Here is a 12,306-nt window from a genome sequence, read left to right on the forward strand (position 1 = left end):
TGAGTCATTTCTGAACATATTAACATGGACTTGTCGATGTCTCATCTGTGTCTCATTTATGTCTCCTGTATTATGTTTCCTGTATGTCTCCAGAATGTTTTTCATTGATTTTATATCAACATGTCAGTGTAATTTACAGTACCTGTATGTCTAACCTGAGTTTCCTGTTGTATGTTGTGTCCATCTCTACGTGTTTCTATTGAGTCTCACAGTCACCTTGTGTTTAACATTTATATGTGTGTTATGCTGTTGGAGTTCTGTGTGTCTTGTTCACGTGTTATACTGTATCTACAGACAACGTGCAGTAGACAAAGTATTAGTAATGCCTCATAAGTTGTTTCCCCAACACAAAGGGACATGATCAGGAATGATTGGTATCGGTAGTCCTGGTAGTGGTGCAGTATAAAGATGGGTAGTATGACTGTAGAGGGTTGAACTGTGACCTCCTCTGTGGTACTCCATCCAGGCAGGCCAAGGAGCAAGTTACTAAGAAGGGGGGTCCCAACCTCAAACTAGGCCCCCAGGGGGACAAGAAGCCTGGTCAGATAATGGGGGATCCTCGAAAGGACAACACCATGGACTCAGGCCAGCATGTAAAGGTGTGCGTATATACACTGCTCAACAAAATAAAGGGAACACTAAAATAACACATCCTAGATCTGAATGAATGAAATATTCTTATTAAATACTTTTTTCTTTAAATAGTTGAATGTGCTGACAACAAAATCACACAACAATTATCAATGGAAATCAAATTTATCAACCCAAGGAGGTCTGGATTTGGAGTCACACTCAAAATTAAAGTGGAAAACCACACTACAGGCTGATCCAACTTTGATGTAATGTCCTTAAAACAAGTCAAAATGAGGCTCAGTAGTGTGTGTGGCCTCCACGTGCCTGTATGACCTCCCTACAACGCCTGGGCATGCTCCTGATGAGGTGGCGGATGGTCTCCTGAGGGATCTCCTCCCAGACCTGGACTAAAGCATCCGCCAACTCCTGGACAGTCTGTGGTGCAACGTGGCGTTGGTGGATGGGAGGGAGACATGATGTCCCAGATGTGCTCAATTGGATTCAGGTCTGGGGAACAGGCGGGCCAGTCCATAGCATCAATGCCTTCCTCTTGCAGGAACTGCTGACACACTCCAGCCACATGAGGTCTAGCATTGTCTTGCATTAGGAGGAACCCAGGGCCAACCGCACCAGCATATGGTCTCACAAGGGGTCTGAGGATCTCATCTCGGTACCTAATGGCAGTCAGACTACCTCTGGCGAGCACATGGAGGGCTGTGCGGCCCCCCAAAGAAATGCCACCCCACACCATGACTGACCCACCGCCAAACCGGTCATGCTGGAGGATGTTGAAGGCAGCAGAACGTTCTCCACGGCATCTCCAGACTCTGTCACGTCTGTCACATGTGCTCAGTGTGAACCTGCTTTCATCTGTGAAGAGCACAGGGCGCCAGTGGCGAATTTGCCAATCTTGGTGTTCTCTGGCAAATGCCAAACGTCCTGCACGGTGTTGGGCTGTAAGCACAACCCCCACCTGTGGACGTTGGGCCTTCATACCACCATCATGGAGTCTGTTTCTGACCGTTTGAGCAGACACATGCACATTTGTGGCCTGCTGGAGGTCATTTTGCAGGGCTCTGGCAGTGCTCCTCCTGCTCCTCCTTGCACAAAGGCGGAGGTAGCGGTCATGCTGCTGGGTTGTTGCTCTCCTACGGCCTCCTCCACGTCTCCTGATGTACTGGCCTGTCTCCTGGTAGCGCCTCCATGCTCTGGAACCTACTCTGACAGACACAGCAAACCTTCTTGCCACAGCTCGCATTGATGTGCTATCCTGGATGAGCTGCACTACCTGAGCCACTTGTGTGGGTTGTAGACTCCGTCTCATGCTACCACTAGAGTGAAAGCACCGCCAGCATTCAAAAGTAACCAAAACATCAGCCAGGAAGCATAGGAACTGAGAAGTGGTCTGTGGTCACCACCTGCAGAACCACTCCTTTATTGGGGGTGTCTTGCTAATTGCCTATAATTTCCACCTGTTGTCTATTCCATTTGCACAACAGCATGTGAAATTTATTATCAATCAGTGTTGCTTCCTAAGTGGAAAGTTTGATTTCACAGAAGTGTGATTGACTTGGAGTTACATTGTGTTGTTTAAGTGTTCCCTTTATTTTTTTGAGCAGTGTATATATATATATAGTATGTGTGTGTGAGACAGAAAGAGAAAGATTTCTCATCATAGTTTAACAAGGTAGTGCATGTAGAAGAGCGAAAGAGCGAGAGAGAGCGAGAGAGAGAGCGAGAGAGAGAGCGAGAGAGAGAGCGAGCGAGAGAGAGAGCGAGAGAGAGAGCGAGAGAGAGAGCGAGAGAGAGAGCGAGAGAGAGAGCGAGAGAGAGAGCGAGAGAGAGAGCGAGAGAGAGAGCGAGAGAGAGCGAGAGAGAGCGAGAGAGAGCGAGAGAGAGCGAGAGAGAGCGAGAGCGCGAGAGAGCGAGAGAGAGAGAGAGAGAGCGAGAGAGAGCGAGAGAGAGAGTGATAGAGAGAGAGTAACACACTGTATATTTATAGCACATACTAGAGAAAGTGTGTGTGCGTGCGTGCGCTTTTTAAGATTGGCTGGTATTTGGGGAGAGAGAGAGTAAACACATCCTCTGTTTGTGTATCAGCTGGAGGAGATGATGAATACCCTGGAGAGGACCAGACAGGAGCTGGACGCCACCAAGCAGCGCCTCTCGTCTACCCAGCAGTCCCTGCAGGAGAGAGACGGTCACCTGACAAACATGAGGCAGGAGCGCAGGAAACAGTTGGAGGAGATCCTGGAAATGAAGTATGTCACAGGAAATCATACTGTACATTAGCAGAACAATGAAAACTATTGATATTCTTCATATTCATGTTATATTCATTCAGGGTTTTCAAGAGGGGTTGTGGTCAAATCATTCATGTAGTACAAGAATACAAAGCAGAACTTGCTTGGCCTTGTGAATGATTAAAAGCCATCTCATGATCAATCTTCGGATGTGGAAAGAGGCATGTCTTCTCGCTCTCTCTCTCGCTCTTCCTCTCTCTCTCTCTCCCTTCCTCTCTCTCTATCTCTCACTCTCCCTCTCTCTCTCGCTCACTCTCTCACTCTTCCTCTGTCTCCTTAGGCAACAGGCCCTGCTGGCAGCGATCAGTGAGAAGGACGCTAACATCGCTCTGCTAGAGTTGTCTGCCTCTGGGAAGAAGAAGACCCAGGAAGAGGTTTTGGCTCTGAAGAGGGAGAAGGACAGACTGATGCACCAACTCAAACAGCAGGTCAGAACTGGAGACAAAACGCAGGTGGACCTTGTATTCAACCTTTATTCAGGGTTGATGTCAATTCCATTTCAATTAAGTCAATTCAGTAAGTAAAATTAATATTCCAATTCCCTTTCTTTCTAATTAAATAGTATTTTAAATTTGAATTTGAGTTTCAGTTATCTTCCTGAATTGACTGAATTGAAATGGACTTGAACCCAACCCTGCCTTTATGTATACTGGAGATACAAAAAGTATATTTTGCAGGAAGGACTTGCTCACGATAGCAGCAGTGATCCGTTCTAACCTTATTTCAACTACTCAGTTGCTACTCTCTCCCTTCTAACTAGATCAGTTCCTTGTCATTAGGTCGTCATAATGACTAAGTCAGTGTTTGGTCTCTCGTGTTAAATTGTAGCACTGACATGTTTGTGTTTTGTTCCACAGACACAGAGCAGGATGAAGCTGATTGCAGACAACTATGAAGATGACCACTACCACCCCCATCCTCCTCACCACACCCAACCCCAGCAACCCCACCCGGGCCCCCAGGCTCAGCTCCCCCAGCCACAGTATCAGCACCCTCCTAACCCCCAGCAGCAGCAACAGCCCCCATACCCCCATGCCCCACACTCCCAGCACCCCCAGCCCCCACCCCAACAACATCCACACCCCCAGCAGCCTCAACAGCAGTACCCCCCGCATCCGCAGCAGCATCCACAGGGGCATCCCCAACAGCCCCCGCCTCAGCACCAACAACACCAACCACGGCCCCAGCACCCGCAGCAAGCGCAGCACCCACACCCACAACAACAACACGCCCACCCAGGACAGCACCCCCATGGGCCTCCACCACAGCAGCAGCACCCCCACCTACAACAGCACCCCCAACAGCACCCACAACAGCATCCACAGCAGCACCCCCACGGCCCCCCTCAGCAAGCCCCCCACCCCCAGCACCCACATCCCCAGCAGCACCCCCACCACCCTCCACATGCCCCGCAACAGCACGGCGGGCACCCCCGCCACCCGCCCCCACACCACCGCGGAGGACCAGGGCCTGCCAGAGGACCCCCCCATGCCGGCCATCGCCCCTCCCCTGACCAGGTCAGATGTCTCCCTCTGTTGTGTTTACAACCAGGGCCTGGAACTATCCTCTCTGTGGTGTGGTGGTCTAATAGCTAGAGTGTTGCATTGTGGGTCTAAATCTACGCGGTGTCTCAAATGGCACCTATACAGTAGTGAAGTACTTTTGTCCATTATTTCCCTATACCACATGGTATATCAGCATGGTAGAGTTCAATGGCTATAGTTCATTATTACTTATACAACGGGTGGGTCTAATCCTGAATGCTGATTGGTTAAAAACGCATTCCAGCCAGTGTCTATTGCACAATTTACCACCGGCAAATCTAGGACGTTAAAATGCGTATTTACTTTGTTCCTTCTGAATGCGCAATCCACTATCTCATCACGAAGGGAAATTATGAACTTTATCTCCACTATAAAAAGCATTGAGACATTATCTCAGGTTTTTTTAAACAAACATTTTGTTTTCAACAGCTGAGATTTGTATAAACCTTACTGTTTCAATATTCAAATTAGATCTCCAACTGTTCCATAGTAATGAAAGTGTAGGGGTTGGGAGTCGGAACGAGAGAGAGAGGCAGGCAGCGTTTCTCAGCCAGTCAAAATCATCAATCAGCTGGCATCATTTTTATGGATTATCAAATCAAAGTTTATTTGTCACATGCGCTGAATACAACAGTTGTAGACCTTACAGTGAAATGCTTACTTACAGCCTCTAACCAATAGTGCAAAAAAGGTATTAGGTGAACAATAGGTAGGTAAAGAAATAAAACAACAGTAAAAAGACAGGCTATATACAGTAGCAACGCTATAAAAGTAGCGAGGCTACATACAGACACCGGTTAGTCGGGCTGGTTGAGGTAGTATGTACATGTAGATATGGTTAAAGTGACTATGCATATATGATGAACAGAGAGTAGCAGTAGCGTAAAAGAAAAGTTGGCGGGTGGTGGGACACAATGCAGATAGGCCGGTTAGCCAATGTGCGGGGGCACTGGTTGGTCGGCCCAAATGAGGTAGTATGTACATGAATGTATAGTTAAAGTGACTATGCATATATGATAAACAAAGAGTAGCAGCAGCTTAAAAGAAGGGTTGGGGGGGTGCACAGTGCAAATAGTCCGGATAGCCATTTGATTACCTGTCAGGAGTCTTATGGCTTGGGGGTAAAAACGGTTGAGAATCCTTTTTGTACTAGACTTGGCACTCCGGTACCGCTTGCCATGCGGTAGTAGAGAGAACAGTCTATGACTGGGGTGACTGGGGTCTTAGTAGTAGATGTCCTGGATGGTAGGCAGCTTAGCCCCAGTGATGTACTGGGCCGTACGCACTACCCTCTGTAGTGCCTTGCGGTCAGAGGCCGAGCAATTGCCGTACCAGGCAGTGATGCAACCAGTCAGGATGCTCTCGATGATGCAGCTGTAGAACCTTTTGAGGATCTCAGGACCCATGCCAAATCTTTTTAGTTTCCTGAGGGGGACTAGGTTTTGTCGTTCCCTCACATTCCACGCCGTTCATTATTTTTCATAGAATGCATAGCCCCTCGTTGACTATCCCTTACATAACCTTTGACTTATACTAACTTCTTTCTACTCTCTTCACTTCCTGCTGACCTTTTCTGTCGGCCATATAACACTGTCACCGATAGGATGACGAGGAGGGCATTTGGGCGTAATCGTGTCCATGACAACCAAAGCTTTGATGTTGTTCTGAGGGGTGAGATGTTTTGAAACAACTTCCTGCCTTTTCTCTTTCTCTTCCTTTTTTTTCTCTTCTGTTCTCTCTCTGTGTTGTGTGCTGTGGTAAAAAATGTTTTGCTGACTGATAATTAACCCTCCCTCCCTCTTGTTTGTAGATCATTCAGTTACTATTGGAGGAGCACAGCCATTCCACGATGCTGAAATACATTGACTACCTACCAACCTATTTGTTACCACCATACAATCCACACTTCAATGGGGCCTTTCATTTATTTTTTACTGAGGATGAGGATACAGAGGAGGAGGAGATGGAGAGGAGGGATGAAGCAGGTGGGAGGGCCAGACGAGGAGACTGATGGTTGAGGTACAACCCACTTCTAGATTCAGACCAACTTTATTTGGAGAGTCCTCTCTAGGGTTCAACATTTCCAGGTTTTCCAGAAATGCTTATTCCTTCCTGATTCCAGGAATGTTCCAACCGGGATACATTTATAGATATAGAATAAAGCACTGTGAATGACTGGTTAGTGTTCAGTCGACAATCACTGTAAGCGGACAGCAACGATCGTAGTGCTGATTGTACTATTGTGTGTGTTTTTACAGGTGACTGAAGAGCCATCATGTGAAGAGGGGCAGCTGCAGCTCTTTGAGAGTGACTCTGGGGAGGAGTCTTCCTACAGACACATAGGTGTTGTGAAGTTACACTGGGTTGGACAGACTGGGTCTCACACAGACAGACAGACATCTGGGCTGTCTGGTCTCAGCTCCGTAGTTCTGCTCACACAGCCAAACTCACACAGCCACTCTGGTATAATTGTCAAGATGCTCAGCTCACCTGTCTGTCACCTGCCATCCCCACAGAGCCCCGCCCACTCTCATAAGACTAGCTGCACCCCCTCACCCACCTGGCTAAGATCTAACAACTATCCCTGCCCTGTTCACATGAGGTGCGCTCAGTTCAATTGAACATTTGCTACGTTGCGGAACGGTTTGTACTGAACAAAACGTTTCCCCAAAACAATCTTGTACGTTTTTGATCAGACTTCTAGGTGCGTTTCCTCCTGTTTGGGTGGGTGTGGCTGGGTGTGGCTTGAAGCAATGAATGACGTTTAGAAAGGGCAGTGGCCGTGCTGACAGCATTCCCCATACCACAACCCAGCCCCTCCCCGTTTTCCAACTGGTCATTCAGTACAGCACTGTTTCTGTTCAATGGAATGTTCCAGAACCTAAAAATGTACTGAAGCCAGTCCTGGCTTGCTCCCCTGTTCTCACCAACCTGCATCTAATTGGTTCACTCTCCTGTCTCCGCTTGCTTTGTTTACCTGAGCTTTTCACCTGATTAGTTCCTTTGTATCAACAGTCCTTTCTCTGATTGGTTCACCTGACTGGCTCTGCCCTGTTTACCTGATTTGCCCCACCCTGCTGACCCCCGGCTGGCTGTGATTGGCTCCCCTGCCTGGCAGTCTTCACCCTACTGACAGTCTAACACAGCAGCCTCACAGTGCTTCTTTTGCTATGTTGATTTTTGTTGTTGTTTCTTTGTCAGAGACAGCCTGCTCTCTTTCCACATATTTAAGGAAGTGCCATACAGTTACAGCTTTAGTTCACATGTACATATGCGTTAACAGCTAACCTATTTCACAGGAAGTTCCTTTGCTGTGTCTCTAAAAGTGAAGTTGTGCTACTTATTTTTATTTTTTAATCTGTTGAGTGCGTTTCATTTGCAGTGCTTGACCATGGCTATGAGTGCTTTGTGCAAAGTGAATCATAACCAGGAATAGGAAGAGCTCTTATCTGAACAAAACAGCCACTAGAGCTCTTATCTGACCAATGGGCAGCCACGGGCCTTGCCTCAACTACTGAAGGTTTCCTTGTGCCGTTAATGTGCAGTCTGGCATGGCCTTATGGGCAGGGCCCTGTACTGGGGGTGTCGCAGGGCCTTTGGGCTTAGGGCTGCCGTCTGTGTATCTCTCCTGTTTCCTCAGTTGAACCAGATGCAGTCAGAACTCCCATCTATGCAGAGGTCAGAACTAATAATGCCACTTTGAATCCAGTCATGAGTCAAGTGCACCAATCAAAAAGTGTTTAGATGTATTGAAGCTGCATGAGTACCAATCAGAATGGTCTATTCAGAACATACACCAATCAGATTCCGTTGTTATGTGTCTCTCAGCGTGATATGCACCTATGCACCTCCTCCTCCCCTGTTGCAGGGATACTTCTAATGGTGCTTTTAGATCACTGGTGCTCACACAACATGGTGTCCAACCAGAGAAACAGCTGAGAGACATGGCCATTGGACATTGTGCATCCATGTCATTCAATAGGGAGTTGATCCCAAAACCTGGTGTGCTTATAAACGGTAGAAGACTGTGTTGTATATAGGATCAGCTGGAGAGACTCCGAGGAAATGGTGCAAGGAGGGTATAGATTTTATATGTTTGATGTCATCCATGGACACCCAGGAGATTTCCTGCCATACCTTTACAGCCGTCTCTCCTGCTCATTGACTCCCTCCTTCCTCCTCCTCCTCATCTTCTTCATCTCCCCTTTCTTCTCTCTTCTTCTCTTTCAGCAGTCTGTGCTAACCCAAATCCAAACCTAGTGACTCGTTTTGTCCTTCTCAACAAGGTGGCCTGTGCCTCGTTCATATCGTATACATATTATATATATAAATATATATATATACATATATAGAGAGAGAGAGACAGAAAGATCTATGGAGTGTGTCTATGTGTGGTCAGAATATTGTCAATAACAAAACATATTGAGGATAAAAATACATGTTTAATTTAATTGTTTAAACTGGCCAAAGGATAGAGAAAACCCTTATTCAATGTGTGGAGTGACGTATGTGACTTTCCTCTGTTTTGTACATTACAAGAAAATACTCCTTAGCAGCAAGCAACATTCCCTGTCTGTGGTTCTCACGAAGGATAGTCTGTCCTAAGAAACCTTGAGACACAGTCCAAAGGAAAGGAGTGAGAAAATGATTCCATTCTCACTTAGAAGAGCTAATGTTACATTCCTGTTGCAGTGTGAGAAATCTATTTTGAGACTCACACACACACACACACACACACACACACACACACACACACACACACACACACACACACACACACACACACACACACACACACACACACACACACACACACACACACACACACACACACACACACACACACACACACACACACCATTGGGTTAGAGTGAGACCTGAGTCTCTGCACAGAGGGGAAGACATCCTGTTTTTGCAGCTCACTAAAGTAGCAAAGAGACTATTTTGAGCAGCACAGCAGATGGAAACTTGCACTTGTGAGTGAGGACTATCGTTACCTTTGTTAAAGTGGAGGTTTGGAGTGACTCCGTCGTTGCAGATCCATTGTCCAGCCAGTCTCTGGGTTGTGTGTTTGTTTGTTGTCGTCTTCAATGCCGTTGTCCTGATGACCAAGATGTGGTGACAGTTGAGTGTGTAGAAAACCCTTCTAGTGGGAAAACATCCAAGACTGTTACACCCCCCCACACCCACCACCACCTGCCCCCCTCCGTGTGTGTGTGTGTGATTGTGTGTGTGTGTGTGTGTTTCACTCCTTGTGGCTGATATCGTGACTGTTGTAGAAAAGTGCCCCATCCTCCACTGGGATCCAAACAGAAAGGATCCCTGTACGATGGTCACCTCTGAGTCAACTTCAACACAGAATACAGACAGGACAGGTGTCTCACAAATCCTCCTCCCATTGACTAACAATCAACAGTTCGGATTAAATCAAATTGAAGAAAAAAATAAGACGTTGTGTGGATGTTGTGTTTGTGTTTTCAATGTCAGATTGGTACTAATGATCTTTAAGGAAAGGCAATCCAGAAGAGCACACGGATGGAGGCGTGAAGAACCTCTTACTTTACCATCATGGGGAACGGATTCAGAATCCTCAATTTTCAGGTCATTTACTACTGAATACTTGAAGTAGGGGGTTCTCCTACTAAGAGAAGTGAATATACAGCACCTGGTATATAGAACATGGTAGAAAGTGTGGAACACTTCATTGTACTGATGCATGCAGATTTTTACGTAATGTGCCAACAGAGAGTGAAAGGTTGGGGAGAATCTCCTATCCTCTATGCAGAGCGAGATCTTGATGTGCAATCAAACTGTTAAGGATCCACAATGGCCAATCAGTTAACATACACCAGGGTTGTGTTCATTTGGGCACACAATGTTTTAAAATGTTTTGCAACGGAAAATGAGAATGAACGTTTCTCATTGGACAAGTCCAAGTAATCCTTCCCTGTTTCAGTGCATTTTTCTTCTGTTTGGTGCCTAAGGAACACGACCCAGGGGTTGAAGGCCGAACGACATCACCAATAGTAATCGAAGGAGTTAAAGACCTGATTCAGAGTTTGAGAAGCCTAATACAGGCAGACAGATTTAATTTCTTTGTCGTGTACAAGTTGCATTTGATTTATTGTGTTATATTGAAAATGCAAACCTTTGGATGAAACAAAACACTGTGACCAACGCCAGATTTTTTTTTTTTTACTGAACAATTGCGTTAAGTTTTTGTATTTAAGTTATTCTTGATGACATTTTTTAAATCAGTTTGGCTTGTTGAATATGTCAGTTTGGGACTGTACTATTTGTAATAGTAAATGTTTTCTGCTGTACAGTAAAGATTTAGGAACAAGTTAAATGTGTGTCCAGCATGCTGAATGATTACTTGTGTGAACGTGGGCTTATTTCCCATGATGCTCCAGTCCTCATACATGAATTGCCTCTGCATCGTGACAGTGTGATGTTGTGTTTGAGAGTGGTGTGCGTCTCCTCACCTATCGTGTCCCCCTAGTAGACAGCCTGTGCAGTGTTATGAGAGAGGCGGCATATTTTTGGGGTGTTACGCGTGTAAATCTGTGAGAAGTGTGTGTGTGCATGCATACGCGTGTGTGTGTGTACTGTAGGTGTGTGTGTGTGTAAGAGATAAGGAAAGAGCGCGAGAGAATCAAAACACTCTGTTGCAGGAAACCCCCTGAGAGAGAGAGAGAATGTTCTGTTCAGCATGGATACTGTGTTTAAAACCTACTGTAGGAGGCTGTCTCCACTGCCCCGGACGTTTGCTATTGTATGTGCTGTGTCAGAATATTACTATTGAGTGTTGGCCAGCTTGTTTATATTCATTCAATAAAGGTGACTTTCTTTCAGACTTGTATGCTGGCTGGTCTCTATGTAAATATACTGTATGTCCGGGTAAGAACTACACATGAAGAACTGAGAACAAATACAGACTTTCACTGTGTATCATAGCTATGATACCTCTCCTACAGTGTTATAGCCACCTCTCGTCACCTAGGAAAACTAACCTGCCAGTTGGTTGACCATGCTGTACAAATGTGCATTCATGGTACTGTATATAAAACAATTAAATGATCAGCCTGTGGAATGTAAGTCATTATGTGCTGTGTGATTGAGTTGTTATCGCTAATGAACAGCCTCCATTCTACTAATATACTGTATCTGTATAAATGTAAATGGACAACAGAAGACAAAGACATTTGAAGGATGTTTTTTTCTCCCAGAATGACTAAGATGCTCATTTGACTTTTTGTCATTGCTACATGCTGTTTGGTCTCTCCAAGCTCAAGGTTAGCCATATAACATTGTTAACGGTGATATAGTGAGACGTCCACACACTTTAGTTTTACAATAGTTTTTCCATTTTAACTATTTTAGTTAACACATTAAATGTGCTAACAATATTTTAGTCAGTCACTGTCATCTGTTTAGTAAAATGCTAGTCAACTTAATATGGAGATGTCATTCACTGTTTCTCTGTGTTCTCTGTTTGTGGGTTCAATGATATTGACGAAGGGAACAGAAGTCTTAGACAATATTGGAGATATAACACATTGCCATAGTGTGAATTCTTTTTTCTCCTCTGATCTCACAGACCTTCCTCAGCCTAGTCTGACCGTGTGTCCTACAGTCATCAGAGAGAGACTCAGTTCAGCTGAGCTGTCAGACTTATCCATCTGTCTCTTTAGCTCAGTGTTTCTTCTCCATAGTGGGAAGAGGGACTTTACTCTAGCTTCACTCTGTAGACATACACTCACAGGAGCTCAGCTGCTCAGATGAACAGTTTCGCAAGTGATTACTACTGCTAATGCCAGTTAGCAATTGCGCTAATGCTAGTTAGCAATTTTTTTCAAACTGAACGCAGAGACATAAAAATGGTA

General features: G+C 45.6%; 1 protein-coding gene across 8 annotated transcripts in view; it reads left to right on the top strand.

The window, feature by feature from the left end:
- Positions 1 to 11,274, top strand: part of LOC129842265 (ERC protein 2-like) — an 83,952-nt gene extending 72,678 nt beyond the window's left edge. For all 8 annotated transcript variants that reach the window (XM_055910748.1, XM_055910764.1, XM_055910796.1 and 5 more), the window contains 7 exons: positions 467 to 599; positions 2,674 to 2,834; positions 3,157 to 3,304; positions 3,734 to 4,393; positions 6,024 to 6,091; positions 6,231 to 6,439; positions 6,679 to 11,274. In XM_055910748.1, coding sequence (XP_055766723.1) covers positions 467 to 599; positions 2,674 to 2,834; positions 3,157 to 3,304; positions 3,734 to 4,393; positions 6,024 to 6,050 — 1,129 coding nt within the window. In that variant the 3' untranslated portion in view covers positions 6,051 to 6,091; positions 6,231 to 6,439; positions 6,679 to 11,274. The remainder of the gene's footprint in view (positions 1 to 466; positions 600 to 2,673; positions 2,835 to 3,156; positions 3,305 to 3,733; positions 4,394 to 6,023; positions 6,092 to 6,230; positions 6,440 to 6,678) is intronic.
- The last annotated feature ends 1,032 nt before the right edge of the window (positions 11,275 to 12,306 follow it).

Source organism: Salvelinus fontinalis, chromosome 3 (genome assembly GCF_029448725.1).
Source record: "Salvelinus fontinalis isolate EN_2023a chromosome 3, ASM2944872v1, whole genome shotgun sequence".
Taxonomy (NCBI): domain Eukaryota; kingdom Metazoa; phylum Chordata; class Actinopteri; order Salmoniformes; family Salmonidae; genus Salvelinus; species Salvelinus fontinalis.